The sequence below is a fragment of the Taudactylus pleione genome, unplaced genomic scaffold (genome assembly GCF_031769625.1).
Source record: "Taudactylus pleione unplaced genomic scaffold, aTauple2 ptg000225l, whole genome shotgun sequence".
NCBI lineage: Eukaryota > Metazoa > Chordata > Amphibia > Anura > Myobatrachidae > Taudactylus > Taudactylus pleione.
In genome coordinates, this window is record NW_028284627.1 from 633,068 (window position 1) to 649,991 (window position 16,924).

Genomic DNA, 16,924 nt, shown 5'->3' on the forward strand with positions numbered 1-16,924 from the left:
AGTGTTATCACCATGGGCCTGATCAAAGTTGTACGCTAATGCCACCACTGCTGCTATCAGGGCCGTGACTAGGGGTGTGAGACTGGTGCTGCCGCACAGAGCACATGGCTCTATTTGCGGCACCATCGCCACCCCATGGCCCCCGCTTATGGCTGCACGGTACCTGTAACGGTGCCCTGCAGCAAGTATTGCTGCAGCAGTGCTGCCTAATGTGTCCACTGGACACTACAGGCAGACACCCTGCCATAATCACAGCTGCATGGAATGTCTTAAAGATGCTACGAGCACTGCAGTAGTTTTGGGTGCCGGTGGCCCCCGCCAGAAATGCGTGATGTCATTACTGTAGGTACCAGCATGGGGCTTGTCTATTTATGGTTGATTTTTGACCTCTTAATAGTCTACACTAGTGGTACATTCTTCCATCTTCATGTTTACTGTGATATATAGCTTTGTCATCCTAGTTGAGTGACAAGACATATTATTATTACTAGTGCAGGCGCGGATTAGTTTGGATTTTTCCGCCAAATTCCTATTTTTCCCGCAAATATTGGGTCTCAGAAAGAGGCAAACGTCATCTTTCATAGACAAGCATCATCTTTCATGGACTTTTGTCGAGGAAAGATGATGTTTGTCCATGAAAGATTATTATTATTATTACCAGTTATTTATATAGCGCACACATATTCCGCAGCGCTTTACAGAGAATATTTGGCCATTCACAATCGTCCCTGCCCCAGTGGAGCTTACAGTCTATGTTCCCTACCACATGCTCACACACATACACACTAGGGTAAATTTTGTTTGGAGACAATTAACCTACTAGTATATTTTTGGAGTGTGGGAGGAAACCGGAGTACCTGGAGGAAACCCACGCAAGCACAGGAAGAATATACAAAATCCACACAGGTAGGGCCATTGTGGGCATCAAACCCATGACAAATACATGACCTCAGTGCTGTGAGGCAGTACAGGTTGAGTCTCCCATATCCAAAATGCTTGGGAACAGGGGTATTTTGGATAACGGAATATTCCGTATTTTGGAATAATTGCATTCCAAAATGAGATATCTAGGGAATAGGACCCAAATATATATACAGAATGCATTTATGTATTGTATACACCTTATACACACAGCTTGCAGGTAATTTTATACAATACTTTCAATAATTTTGTGGCTCAAACAAAGTTTGTGTACATACATGAAATTCATTTCTGTTTCATATACACCTTATACACGCAGCCTGACGGTAATTTTATACAATATTTTTAATAATTTGTGCCTTAGACAAAGTTTGTGTACATTGAACCATCAAAAATCAAGGGTTTCATTATCTCAGTCATGCCAAAAAAAATCCGTATTTCGGAATGTTCCGTGTTTTGGAATATTTGGATATGGGAGACTCAACCTGTAATGTTAACTATTAGATGAAAGATGACGTTTTGCCTCTTTCTGAGGCCCGATTTTTTTGCGGGAAAATCCAAATTTGGCGGGAAAATTTTGACTAATCTGAGCCTGCACATTTCTAATTATTACGGGGGCACTATGAGGTTATGGAAGTGGGGAGCGGTGGTCTACAAGACAACAACTTGTAGCCATTTTGTCAGCCAGTTTGGACCATTAATGCCAAATTGGTTCCAGATTGATCCATTCGTGAGTCTCTATAGTATAACATCTTGTATGAGTGTGATCTAAACCTGTAGGCCGGTGACTGCTACCGCTAATAGTGGATGGCCACTGACACACCACAGTAATGGAAAATATGTAATCCATCTGTTCAACCTAATTGCCAATTAGGCACATCTATGTATGAGTTTGGCCAACTACTGTATGTATGTGTCTACATTGGAAGATATCCAGGAGTTCAGTGATATGTGACCAGATCTAAACCTACAGTACTTGGCCAGTTAAAATCCCCAAATCTGTGGAGCATCCATGTTTCTAAGTGAGAACACCTGTCCACTCAAAAAAAAAAATGAAAGCCCCAGGGCAGCTTTGAGTAAGAATTTGTGGATGCAGAGACCATGGCTCATTAAATACTTTAGCCGGATGACCGGTACACTATGGAGTCTATATAACTGCATTAGGCTTAATTATCATCAAAGAGTGCCTGGTGTATAAACTAATTTACCTGAGAGGTTACAAGTATGGATAAGATCTGCTGTTCTCTGTCAGCTATGTCTGAGAGATGGTTGGATGTAATAGCTGGACGTTTTATGTGACACTTGAGAGTCAAGCAAACATTTGCTCTACTTGACCTTTCAACAGGTTCCCTTCGCATCCAGACAACACCGCTATCGGCAGTGCAACTCTCGTACCGGGAGGACTTGCAGATTGATTGGGATGGTCATGGAAAACTGATGATAAAGGTGATTAAACAGTTTTTACAGTACTACTGCCAACAGATATATCTGATCCAAGGTTACTGGAAATCTCTCCATGTAGACCTTATGTTATGTACTTTTCTGTGGCATGACAAACAGTATGTTCATCTAAGGAATGTCTAGGACAGAGGTTCCCAAACTCAGTCCTCAGGACACCCTAACAGTCCAGGTTTTAAGGATATCCATGCCTGACCACAGGTGACTTAATTAGTACCTAAGTCAATTTGATTTAACCACCTGTGCTCAACCATGGATATCTCTAAAATGTGACCTGTTGGGGAGCCTTGAGGCCGCGTTTAGGAACCTCTGGTCGAGGACACCGAAAGTTTCTGATCTGCATTATTAAAAAAGAACACATGGTTTATGTTACACAGACAGGAGGTGACTCTACTATACGTAGATAAGAGGGTGCAAATACAGTATAACAATGAGGGGAAAGTACCAGCACAATCTATGGACCAGATCACAGCTAAACTCCATATAATGCCAAATATTCATATTTCTTTATAGTTAGATGTCTGCTCCAAACAATCATTTATTTTTTTTATTTTTTTTTTAAAGTGTTTTTATTGAGAAAAGTTTTTCATATTCCATTTAAATATAAAATATTACCATAGGTAACATAAAAAATAAAATAACGTAAACACAGAGGAAAAAAAACAGTGTGAGTTACAATAACATTGAAATCAGCAGACATATTACACTATATATCACAATAAGGAATATATTTTAAATACATACATAGAATAATATAAAAAATTGAATGCAAGAAAAAAGAAGAATAAGAAATGTAGGGTAGTGGGGAGTGGGGGAGGGAGATGCCAGTCAGTTGCTGAGCTAATTCACTCAAATGGATTATATCCAAGAAAGAAATTAAATCGTTGTCAGGGGGGGATCAGCTGAGAAGTAAGCAGTCCACGGGGACCATATTTTAATAAGGTGATTCGGAGTATCCTGTAGGACAGAGGAAATTTGTTCCATTTTGTATGTAAACCACACAGCGTTAATGGTTGCTAGTACAGAAGGGGGGGAGGTAGACATCCAGTGGGAGGTGATCGTACATTTGGCTGCGTTCAATATATGTTTAATTAATTTCAGTTCGGCTCGTGTGGTGTTCAGAATAGGACGAGAGAGGAGGGTGTATAAAAGAGTGTTTGGAACTTGTATGTCTACTACATCCTTAATCAATTTATGTATGTCCAACCAATACTTTTGGATGCTAGGACAGGATCACCAGATATGCAGCATGGTTCCCACTTGGCTACAATACCTCCATCAGAATTTAGAGGAGGAGGGGTATATAGAGTGTAGTCGAATAGGGACCAGATACCATCTATAGTAAACTTTATAGGAGTTTTCCTGTATACGGACTGAGATAGAGCTTTTGGCAATCTCAGTTCTTATGTCTGAATACTCCTCAGGGGTTAGTGTCTCTCTCACCTCTCTCTCCCAGGCCTCCTCATGGGCTTCTTTTAGGGGTTGATTATGCTGAATTGACGTTTGATAAATTGTAGAGATAAGACCCTTAGTAGAATGAGGATTTAAGCAGAGTGATTCTAGTGTTGTTTATCAGCTGTTGGGGAGGTTTGCGTCTGGGAGTGACAGAAGTGACGTAATTGAAGGAATTGGAAAAAAAATATTGTTGGGTAGGGAGAATTGGGTTTGCAATTCAGCGAAATCCGGGAAAGCCGCAAGGGAGCTAAATCAAATAAGAATAGAATATTGGATTTAGTCCATTGACGATAAAGTTTATGTTGCATACCCGGGTCAAATTCAGGGTTGTTCCATAGAGGAACCAATAGGGGGGGTTAAAGGAACGTATATTATATAGATGGGAACATTGGTTCCAAACCAAGATCGTAAAGCGAACAGTGGATAGGATGGTGAGCTTGGGTGATCACGATAGAGCAGGGCACCAGAGGAAGGAATAAGGGGAATAGACAGATAGTGCTCCGGCTTCGATGGACATCCAAACTCTCTGGTCAAGCGGGGCGTGCCAGAGAACACACGAGGCCAGTTGGGTTGCCCGATAATATTTTATTAGATCAGGAGTACCCAGCCCTCCATCACTGCGTGGCTTTTGTAGTAAGCCCATTTTTACTCTGGGTCGTCTCCCACCCCAATTTAAATGTGTGATCTCCACTTGTATATTTTTCAGTATTTTGATTGGGATATGTAGAGTCGAGGTAGTATGTTCAATTTGATTGAGGTCATATGACCTATCCAAGAGATTAAAGACCTATTGCACATGTGAAGGTCTGACTTAATGGAGGCGAATAGTCTGGGAAAATTGGCTGCATATAAGGTGGAAAATGTCTTAGTTAGATAAACACCTAAATATTTTAGCCCATCCGTTTGCCAGCGGACAGGGAATGTGGATTGTAAAATACGAAGGTCATCGGGGGGGATTTGTAGGTCTAAAATTTCCATCTTGTCTGTGTTCATTTTATAGTTAGAGAATGTGCTATACTTGTCTATTTCGAAAAAAAGGTTTGGGAGAGAGGGATGGGGATCAGTTAAAGTTAATATCACGTCATCAGCGTATAGAGCGATCTTGTGGTCAGAGTTCCCAACCCGGATACCAGAGATGTTCGTACTCACTCTAATCTTTGAGGCTAGGGGTTCCATCACTAACTCAAATATAAGAGGAGATAGGGGGCATCCCTGACAGGTGCCATTGTAGATGGAAAAAGAGTCGAAGGATAGACCATTAACTAAAATGGAAGCTGATGGATTATAGTATAATGAAAATAATCCGTTATAGAACGCACCCGAAAACCCCATGTTAAGCAAAGTTTGCTGAATAAAGGGCCAAGCTACTCTGTCGTAGGATTTCTCAGCATCAAGAGCCACCACCAGAGTCGGGTCTGATCTGCTTGTGCGATTTGTATTAGATCGATCAAGCGTCTCATATTGTCCGAGGCCTGTCTGTTGGGGATAAAGCCCACTTGATTCGAATGGACCAAGTGGGGTAAGATTGGAGCTAACCTATTAGCTAATATCTTAGCCAATAGCTTCAAATCCACATTCACAAGTGAGATTGGTCAATAGATTTTCAACTCCAGGGAGTAACGATCAGGCTAAGGAATGACAACTATATTAGCCCTGGTGGTGGCCGAATTGAGCGATTTACCCTCTAACAGAGAATTAAAGAGTGACTTAAGCATAGGGAGTAGGGGATCTGTGAATTTTCTATAGTAAAGAGCGGAAACTCCATCTGGACCTGGGACAGCTGACCTACGCAGTTGTTTTATGGCTGCTATAATATCCTCTTCGGTGATAGGGGCATTAAGGGAGGCAACATGTGTTTCAGTAGGTAATTGGCAGGACTCTAAATATTGGTGTATTCTATCACATGTGTGGGAGGTATTTATTTCAACAGGTGGAAGGTTGTATAAAGATGAGTAGTATTCTTGATATAGATTAGCCATGACTTGGGGATCATGAATTAGAGAACCATTCGAATCTCTCAAAGAGATGATCCTGTTGCGAGTGCGCTTGGCTCTTAATTGGTGGGCTAGTAATGTGTCTGCTTTATTAGATTTCTCATAAAATCTCTGGCGTGTCCACAATAGGGTATTCGCCGCTTTTTTAGAAATGATCTGAGAAAGCTGACCCTTGACTGATAGAATTTTAAGGTATGTGCGTTTTTTGGGAGAGCGTTGGTGGAGCAGCATAAGAGAAGATAATGAAGATTCCATTTCATTTATGCGCATGAGTTCCGCCTTTCTCTGAGCAGAGGTAAGGCTGATGAAAAGACCTCACAGTGTGGAGTTATGAGCCTCCCAAAGTATTGAAGGAGAGATATCTGGAGCGGAATTAGTGGCATAAAAATCTTTTACGGCAGATGTAATTTCTTTAATATGAGTCTGTTTCAATAGCAAAGATTCATTTAAGCGCCAGTATTGGGTCGGGGGCGTCGGGCTTGGAACCAAAAGCTCCATCTCGATAGCAAGGTGATCTGACCATGGAATAGGTAAAGTCTATGCTCCCAAGAGCCTTTGTGTGGAAGCCCAATCAATTAAAAAATAATCAATGCATGTATGAATATCATGTGGTGGGGAATAGTGTGTATAACCTCTAGCTGAGGGGAATAAAGTTCTCCATGCATCATAAAGGTCATTAAGTGACATATGGGAATGAAGTCGTTTGGAGAGTTTAGATTGGGTGGAGCAAAATGAGATGGGGCGAGATCTATCTAGTTTATGATCTGAAATGGTATTAAGGTCCCCCCCTATAATGATGAGGCCCCGTGAAGCTGAGAGATATGATTGAAGACAGAAGTGAATAGGGATCCCTGCTGCATGGCCGGGGCATATACCGAAGCTAAAATAATCGGTGCGCGACTATAGGTCCCTGCTATGATAATGTACCAACCCTGGTCATCAGATAACACTTTGTCTATAGTGATAGGGAGGCCCCATTGTAGCATGATTGCTGAACATCTACGCTTAGCTGACATGTTCGAATAGTAGACCTGTGATTATTGTTTGCTTGCTAGAGATGGGTGAGGGGTTTTAAGGTGCATCTCTTGCAAGAAAATAACATCAGGCTTGCGTCGTGGAAATACTGGATGGCCATGGCCCTTTTAGTGGGGGAGTTTAACCCGTTGACATTTAGCGTGAGAACCTTTAACTTCCTGGGGGATGTGTCTAAATAACTACATAAGTTGACATAATCATTGGTTGGAGATCAGGGAAAAATAAAAGGACAATTTAGGGGGAGAAAGAAAAGAAAAGTAGTAGAAAAGAAAAAACTTTGACCAACACAAAGGACAGGCCTAGAAAGGAAAGAGAAGGCATTACAAATACCTTCCCTTTGTTGGGTGTCATGGCATAAGGCGAAAATTAGGAGTATATGAACTAAAGATAAATAGTACATGTATACTAGGGGAGTACAAAAGCTGTGACCACTTGGCCAGAGCATATGATAGGAGTAGCAGACAAAAGAAAATTACTATAGACGTTGTGAGCAAAAATAACAGTAAAAACATAATTATAAATGTGAAATCAATATAAATTTGAAAAAATGGGTAAACATTAACGTTCCATCCTAGGAGGTGGTGGCTGTACCTGAAATAAAAATGGTTTAGAGTGCGGAATATTTCAAGAGCAATGTATATTAAAACCAAATATCAGAATCTGAGCCACATAAGTAAGTATATAACTAACATAACAGGTGAACTATAACATCTTAACATTATCAGTAACATATGGACATTATAATTTGGGAAAGATGAATGACCAGGGGTGTTCCCAAGTTAGAAAACGGTGACTTCACCTAAGGAAAAAATAACATTTAGAAAGCACTGAAGTCAAATTGGCACAATGTCAATATTAAGTGAATAACATCAGTTAGGCCTGAGACCACTCCGGGGATGGGGCTGAAGGTCTTTGCTGTGATGAGGCAATCAGTCTACGGATGGGTTCAGGTAGATCATCATTAAGACCAAAAGTCTTTAGAAGCTCCTAGCCTTGTGTGGGGGTTTTAACAATATATGTGCCCCCGTTTCTTGTGATTTGAAAGGGGAGACCCCGTTTATATCTAATTGAATGATTTCTCAAAGTTTTGGTGATATTGACAAGGTCCCGGCATTTCTTGATAGTAGATGGAGCTAGGTCTTGGAATATCTGGAGTTGGGATCCCAAATAGGAAATTGTAGCAGAGCCTCTGGCAGATTGCATGATCCGGTCTTTTGTTTTATAATAGTGGAATCTTAGGATAACATCCCTCGGTGGTTGGTTTGGTGGGGGTTTCGGTCGTAACGCCCTATGAGCTCTATCCAAGTGGAGCATGTCTTTGGATATATCAGGTAGCAAGTTAAGAAAAAGTCCCTCTAAGAACCCAGGAAGGTATCGGATATTATTCCGTCAATATCGGTTCTCTAGGACCTCCAAATGATCTTTATACATATCAAACTCCGAATGAAGGTCAGCAAGTTCCTGTTCCACTACGCTCTGGTATTGACAGACTTCGTCCATCTTCTGTTCCAGGGCGTCCGTACGGGAACCAAGGTCTGCTAATTCAGTTTTAAATTCTGAGAGCACCAATCTCATTTCTGACTGGATAGTCTTAGTGTCAATAGCCATCATGTCTTTGGTAGTCAGAGCAGTATCCGCGGAGGTATCTTCCTCTATACAATCATTTATTTTTTAGTCAGCAATTTTATGTTGGGTTTCTTAACCTACCACATTGATGTCTCCAATTCCAGTTGTCACCAATCTACTCAGATGCCACTAGTGGTCTTTGTGGGAATTACAACGGAAATAAAGGAGATGACTTCCTCTCAACTTCCGGGCTTGTTGAGGCCAGCGTTGAAGACTTTGGAAATTCTTGGAAACTTGATGGAGACTGTGTAGATCTGGTCAAGCAAGACACCGATCCATGTAGCTTGAACCCCAAACGAGGTAATGAGTTGAGGTTTAAGAGTCATTTGCGGAACTGTAAACCTGCAGACTGGCAGTGCTAAGCCTGTCTTGTGAAGTCACGTACCTAGTTCTACAGGGCAGTGCATGTATTAGCAGGCCAAGTGGATGGTGTCTGCGGAAGGGTGGTGTGGGAGGGGAATGTAGCTGGGAAATCCGGGGAAAATAAGGAAATCCCTTCCAGAGTATGGGCTCTGCAGATAAATGTGCATCCACTTGAGAAAACAAAAGATTGAAATAGGGTAGTATATGTAATTTTTGAGACTTTCCCTATTTATCGGTGCCTCAGAGCAACGTTCCATCCACAAAATCTCTTGTTTTTGTTTTGCACATCCTTAGAAGTGGTTGAGATTTTTTAAAGCAGGGGTTGGGAACTTTTTTTCTGCCAAGGGCCATTTTGATATATATAACAGTATTCACAGGCTGGTGTAGGCCACGCCCCCTCCGAGTGACGGTGCACAGGGGCGGGGCCACAATCACCGGTGATTACAGCAATGCCCGGAGCTGTAAGGGCAGCGGTGTGACCATCTGAAGCGTCCTAAGGATGCTCCAGGCGGCACTGCTGTATAGATTCTGGCTGCGGGGTGTCATTCTAGGCACCATGGTAGCCAGGTGAGTCTAGCAGAAGAAAGCTCTGAGGGCCAGACCAAATGATTCCGGGGGCCTTATACGGCCCCTGGGCCTGAGGTTTCCCATCTCTGTTTTAAAGGAACGCTTTCTCAGCCTTCCACACATACTTCATAAGAGTATGCACCTTTTCATTATGACCAATGTAATAAACTCAAACTCATAAGAGTGCCACATGTAGTAAATGGATGTCCATAAATATCAGTGAGCCTGATTCTGAGTGGCATGCAAGCCAAAAAGAGAACGCATGAGGCAATTATTTGCGCAGTGCCATGTATACACACCTCAACATAGGCCATGGCCGCAGCCGATGCTCTGCGTCTGTGAAATGGGCGTTTCTGGGTGTCAACCAAGCGGCCACTTTGCAGACGCACGCAAGATACCATTTTGTGGGGGTGTCATGGGAGTTTTGTGGGCGTGAAGCCAGAGTCCCGCGTTATTCTCAGATGCGCCTGTTACAAGTGGCTCTCTTGCACCCAGCATGGGGTGAGTGGAGGTGCTGATACTAGTGATGATGGTTACGACTGCGTACCAAAACACAGTGGGTGGCGCAGCATGAAAAATAGCCGCATTAGCATATGGTACTAGATCTGGCTACAGCGGCCTCCCGGATTTGCGCAGTCACTTTGTGAGCGATTCAGAATCAGGCCCAATATTTTTATGGGGTTAGCCGCAAAAACTGGAATGTGGCACAAGATGAACATGAAACATGAAAATCCTGGTTATATGATCATAATACATGACATAATATAACTATTTACCATTCACTCTTTAGCCAGATACGCAGACGAAGTCTGCTTAGGTCTCATGGACAACGTATTCCGGCCATGTCATTACGAAGTCAACCCCCTCCCATATCTGAAGAATTGCCGCTACGATGTCTGTGCCTGCTCCAACGGGAAGGAATGTCTGTGTTCTGCTTTTGCAACCTACACTGCTGCCTGTTCCAGGAAAGGCATTCTCATGGATTGGAGAACACCTGAATTTTGCGGTAAGTGACCTATAGATGTCTGTGGTTTTATCATATCTCTATTATCTTATTCAGACATATCAGCACTTCCCCAGTGACATTTACATCAAGGGATGATGTTTAACACAATTTCAAATTGTATGCTTGTTACATTACAATTTAGAGAATGTCGCCAAAGAAAGAAAGTTATATGTTTTCAGGATTTATATTTCCTTTGCATATGAGATGTTATAGCCTGGTATACTTTACTACTGTAATACATAGGTACTTAAAAATGCTAATTACTGTTCATTTAAAAAAAATATTTGTGAGCGCCACCTGCTGTATGATTCAAAACTGCAGCTTTACAGAACTTATTTGGATTTTTTTTTACCAGTTACTGCAGTTCTAGATTCACATTTGGAAGAAAAATAATAATCTGTAAGGACTGAAATGAACTACTGGAAGGAAGAGGCAAGGGAAAGAGATTAGGAGGCAGCGAAAACCAAAGCTGACATACACATGTACACAAATCTCTGCATGTGATCCCAAGTGACATCACTAGCCTCAAAATATTAGTGATGTCATCAGTACTGACCAGCTACGAGGATATATATTTACCAGATATTTTACATCTATTCATACATTTGAGCATGGTCGTAACTACCATAGGTGCAAGGGGTGCAGAAGATCTGGTGCCCAGTGCTGAGGGGGGCCCATCTTCTTTGTCAGAGTGGCATGTTTTCTAGACATTTTTTTTTATCATTGAGTGGCACATAGGGGCTCTTACAAACTTTTGCTATGGGGCCTTCAAATACCTAGTTACGCCGCTGCATTTGAGTATTATAATAGGAATATGTACCCTTCACTCTGAAATATAAGGCTACTAGCTTTGGCCCAGGTGTTGCCTATGTTTTTTTGTTATCCATAACTTTTATTTTACCCTTCCCCAGAGTCACTTTTCAAACTGATGCGATCTATAGTGAAAAGTAGCAAATCTGTACAGCACATCTTCTTGAATAGACCCCCGTAATATACAAAAACCCCTAAGCATTTAGTGCCAGGGAAACAAGTATGACTTTGGCTACAGTAGTGTAACTGGTAATATAATTAAAAGCTATTAATGAAGAAGAAAATGTTTCTTAAAGTCTTTAACACCACATTTGTAGCATACTGTGTGCACAGATATAGGCAGCCCCAATCTGTACAGTGCATATTATTATTAAGTGCTCTCATCCTGCCTAAACAGGACTGCCCACTCTGTGCTCATGGATGTTACAAGTCCAAGTCCCTAGTTATTTTACAGGGGTGACATTACTACTCTCCAACCATGAGCATATATTTTATAGGATATACTGAATTACATTTATTCACAGCATCTACGTTTAATATCTATATAATATCAGTGTTATATTTTTCACAGCAATCACATGTTCTGAAGGAAAGATTTACCAACAGTGCCGAAGTCCCTGCAACCAAACCTGTCGGTCATTGTCCCATCCTGACAACAACTGCAGAGAATTCTGTATGGAAGGGTGCTACTGCCCCCCTGGATTGTACAGTAATGAATTCGGGGAATGTGTACCCAAGTCGGAGTGTTCATGCTATTATGACGGAGAGTTATTCCAACCTGATGATGTGTTTTCAAATCACCACTCCATGTGGTACGTTAATAACTAAAAACCCAAATGTAATATATCTACATGAAGTATAAAAACTGAATTTAGGTGTCAGAGATCAATACACAGTATAGGCAGCCATTTTGTTTACCGAATATTCATGAGAATGTGGCTTATCAACTCACCCAGAGCTGCTGACATAAGTGAAAATGCAACCTATGAAATCACTGGTGGAACAGTAACATCTCTAAGGTACTCTGTGTCCCATTCCACAGTGATGTGTCTGGTTCTTAGTTAATTCTGAGTCTGCATTGCATTCTCATGAACATTGGCTCACTCACAAAATGGCAACCTGCAGTTCGTGTTGGTGAGGTGTACCACTTATGTGTTATGTATGTTACACCTAAATTCTAGTGCCCCTCGCTTATTGCAGTAGCAGAGTTACATCTTTGTTGCGACTGTGGGCTTGGTGGCGGTATGGATCAGGACTAAATTCATATCTAACCTTTATAATTTTTAATAGAGCATACTGGACCCGGCTTTTCTCTGGTCGAGGGGTCTTCCCTCACCCAAATCCCCTTTCACTTACTCCAACTTCTCTGCAGTTCACCCTTTCACTATGTCCCGAGCAGTGCGGGAGCCCTTGGCGGGTAAAAATGGGATGGAAACCCCAGGCACGTTCCCCCTCTCGCAATGCGCATGTCTATATCAGGACATGCCAATCACAAATATTATATAGCCTAAAGTCCCTAAATCAGTGGTTCCCAAACTGTGCGCCGTGGCACCCTGGGGTGCCTCAGGACACTTGCAGGGGTGCCTCAGGTTGGTGGTCCAGCACCAAATCAAATTATTTATGGTCAATGTAATGTAAATATGTGGGCAAACAGGAGCGCAAACCTGTCCACCACCACATAACTGAACCCAATGATGACAGGTCAGCACAATTTACTTCACTTTATTACTTTACTGCATTTTTTTCTGAATTTCTCAATAACAAACTTACACTTAGGGGTGCCATGAAAACAACACTGATACTGTAGGGTGCCATAATTCAAAAAAGTTCGGGAACCACTGACCTAAATGATAAGATCATTTGCAAACATGGGAGCGATTCAACTCAGCACGATGTTGAATAGCCCCGGGAAGGAGTTCCTGAAGTTATTCAATTGACTGAGCTGTTAAGTCCAACTAAAGCCACTTAAGGGCCGTATTCAACCCGCGATACTTTTTCGCATGCTGTACTTTTCGCCAGCATCGCGTGCTTTGGCTGCATAAACTTTTCAAGCGCGCCCCCGCTATTCGCTGTATTCAATTACAAAAGACGCGAAAACGCAACCCGGCAAATGCAAACCAGGCGAAAAAGTGCTGTCAGAATTGGGGAAATCAGCCTGACACCCCCTAAAAGATGCACTAACATTGGGGATCAATGCACATGCCCCCGAATAGCCCTAATAAAGCTATTTGGGGGTACTTAAGGTGTGCCAATTTCTTCTAATTAGTGTCTTTGCACAAGTGGTGAAGAATAGCATTAAGCATTTTTTTTTGTGAAAATAAATAGTCCTGTCAAATTTGGGGTACTTGAGAATGGGTGCAAGCATGGTTTAAAGTCGCTAAAGTAAAGTTTAAAAAAACATAAAAAACGTACCTGAAGCAAACACCTGCAAACAAAAAAACACCTCACCCATACTTGCAGGCCCCCCAAAAGTATATTTCACTAGTTTTTAAGTTTGTACCCCCATTTTGCATTTTTTTGCCCCCATTTTCAAAGTGCTTTTTTGGGGTGTTCCTCACTTATTTTTAGTTTTTTTGATGCAGTCATCCTTTGGGGGGCTGTCACAAGGGTGCTGCGTGGTTTCCCCACCTTCGCACATCAAAATTAACAATTTTTCTCCTATTACATTGCATTGCGTTTTCGCATATGCGAAAAGTGTTTGCAATTGAATACGGAGACAAGTTTCCGCCTGGTGAAAAGTCACAATCGGCGATACTTTTCCATCGGACCTCGGCTTTTCACTTCTAATTGAATACAGGCCTTGTCAGAGAATGCCGGCTACCGCGCCCTAAGCTGGGTGTTTAGTCGCTGTAACCAGCATCCTCTGACTAAATTGCCGGCGACAAGGCTGTTTGCGCCACACTAAGCCGAAAAACAGTATTGCGGCTGGCACTTCAGACGTAATTCTGCTCACAACTCAGGAGGGTACAAGCAGAAATCCTGTAGGTGGTCAATTGAATAGCTCTGGAACCGCCTTCCCTTTGATATTATTTTTTTCTGCTGTCATCTTGTTGAAAAGTAACTTTTAATATGAACAGGTTTTTTTTTGCAGAACAGGGTTCACTGCTTAGTGCTGTAATGTATTTTGAGGAAAGTTTTATTTAATTTTTTTAAAAATCACATCTGCCAAAAGAGCTCATTCTCTGTGACCAAAAGGGAGAGTCATAGGCAAACGCATGGGGGGGAGGGGTTGGTTCCGGTTGCCTGGAAAACCCCCTCCCCAGCCCACATTATAAATAGTAACATAGAATTTTACTAGTGCTGAATGTTCTTCTCACTATCACAAATTATATAATTAGCATCACCTGTGGATATTTTAACATATGTCAACCAGTAATACAGTAAATACATCTGTGCGCCAACTAGATCTGGAAAACATGCACTGTTAGGGGTGCACTGCTATGTATAGACCATCAATAGGCTTAATTATTTATACCATATAATAATAATACACTATCCACTGCATTATGAGACCAATATGTATATATATATATACTGTATGTCCAGGGCAGTGCTAGGTTCTTCTGCTGCTCCCCCAGACTCCCGGACTTGCTCCCATGTTCTGGAATTGTGCCCACATCTGAAATAAAAACACTCAGCTCAGGCAGGATGGTCCTACTGCTGCATCTAATGGCTTACTGTGATCACTGGTCCTGTATATGTTGGAGTTTTGACTCACAATACACTTTGTATGATGCATATTAAAGATGGATAAGTGCTATTTATGCCCTATTCATGGACTGGCCACACGCACTCTAAAATCCAGCATTTGGAAACCCCCCTCTAGGAATCCTGCGTTTGCCACTGTGTGTAGTCTTCTCTAACATGGGAGTGGCTTGGCAGATGGCATGGCTAGGCTGATCACGGGCATTGATAATTTTGGCCTGATTTTGCAATGACAGATAATGGCTTGTAGTACGTGCAGTACTCTGGCTACCTGCATTCTATTTTAATGAGTGGAGGTGAGACCACTCTGATTACTATCTCCTCCTACTATCCTACTCATTTGAGCCATCGCCTGATGTCAACTCACAAGTGGATAGGTTAGAAACGGCATTAACATAATCTTATTTTTTTACCTAAAGGTAGAGTAGTAAGTATTGGCAGTAATTTTCAAGCAGGCTGATTATCAGGTTATATATTGTCTAATTAAAAGAAAAGCCATGACAACCTTCAGCAAGTGATATTGTGCATGTTTAATATAAGACATCTAATGATGGGTAAATGTTTTCCCCTCAGTTACTGTGAGAATGGACTGATGCATTGCACTAGTAGTGAGGCCCCAGGTGCCTATGACACAGATGCGTTTTTCAGTCAATCTGTAAGAGGTGAGTAAAAATATATAAACAATTCTATAACTGTAAAGAATCTGTAGTCATATAACAGCCAACTTTGCCAACTATATTATCTGTGTTCTCTAATTCATTATCATTACCCATTATCAATACCCCCATCGTGATCGGTCTGTATTGACAGCTAACAGCCTCTTTCATCCAGTGACCAATATGGAGATTGTGACCAATATGCCAAGATCTCCATTAAATCCCCCATGTTTACCACAGACAGTGGAAGTATTGGCAGATGCCTACAAGTTGGTAGGTGCATAGCGGATGTGAGCAAGGAGGTTAGTCCACATGTTGATTCCAAACCAGAGTAGGTTTTATTAAACAAAACAGGATACAGGTGATAAAAGATAAACAGCAGTCAATATAAGTTATCAGTCCCTCTTGGGCTAAGTACTGTACAGCTGTACAGCACTGTGATAACGAAGAACACAGTAACAGGCTTGGGAACATACAGACCCTTTTAAACAAGTCTTGCACCTGCAGTCTAGACAGCATGACCTTTAAGTTTGGTGAATAACATTCACTCAGACATGATGTTTAATCAGACTGATGAGTCATGCACGAACAGTTAAGAGACAGCCTCGCCATTTAACTACATGTCAACAGGGAGCAGCCATTCATGACAGTATAGCCAATATATTCATTAGTGAAATCACCAATTATTAGGTTGTCAGCAAATTGATGAGTTGCATTGTCACGTACTGTATATTGCCAGTTCAGCAAACACACACACACACACACATCACATTAATAGATTCCCACATATACACGTCACATGAATAGATTCCCACACACACGTCACATGAATAGATTCCCACACACACGTCACATGAATAGATTCCCACACACATCACATGAATAGATACACAAACTCTCACACACACACACGTCACATGAATAGATTCCCACACACAACACATGAATAGATACACACACACAGACAAACTCTCACACACACACTTCACATGAAAAGATTCACACACACACACACAGTCTCACACACATCACATGAATAGATACACACACACACACAAACTCTCACACACACACTTCACATGAAAAGATTCACACACACACACACAGTCTCACACACATCACATGAATAGATTACCACACACACAGTCACACACACATCACATTAACAGATTCACACACACATCACATGAATGGATTACCACACACACAGTCACACACACCACTTTCCATATACAATAAATGCCTCGTTAACAATGGGTCACTATTTATTTGCAATTACTCATATCTCTTTTTTATAATCTAAATATAATATCATTTTGGTATTTGTT

At 41.6% G+C, this 16,924-nt stretch overlaps 1 protein-coding gene across 1 annotated transcript in view; it reads left to right on the top strand.

Annotated features, from left to right (window-relative positions):
• Window positions 1–16,924, top strand: part of VWF (von Willebrand factor) — a 304,519-nt gene that overhangs the window by 83,398 nt on the left and 204,197 nt on the right. Inside the window, exons 13-17 of the mRNA XM_088478900.1 lie at window positions 2,267–2,367; window positions 8,594–8,789; window positions 10,210–10,425; window positions 11,807–12,047; window positions 15,514–15,602. Of these exons, the coding sequence (XP_088335026.1) occupies window positions 2,267–2,367; window positions 8,594–8,789; window positions 10,210–10,425; window positions 11,807–12,047; window positions 15,514–15,602 (843 nt within the window). The remainder of the gene's footprint in view (window positions 1–2,266; window positions 2,368–8,593; window positions 8,790–10,209; window positions 10,426–11,806; window positions 12,048–15,513; window positions 15,603–16,924) is intronic.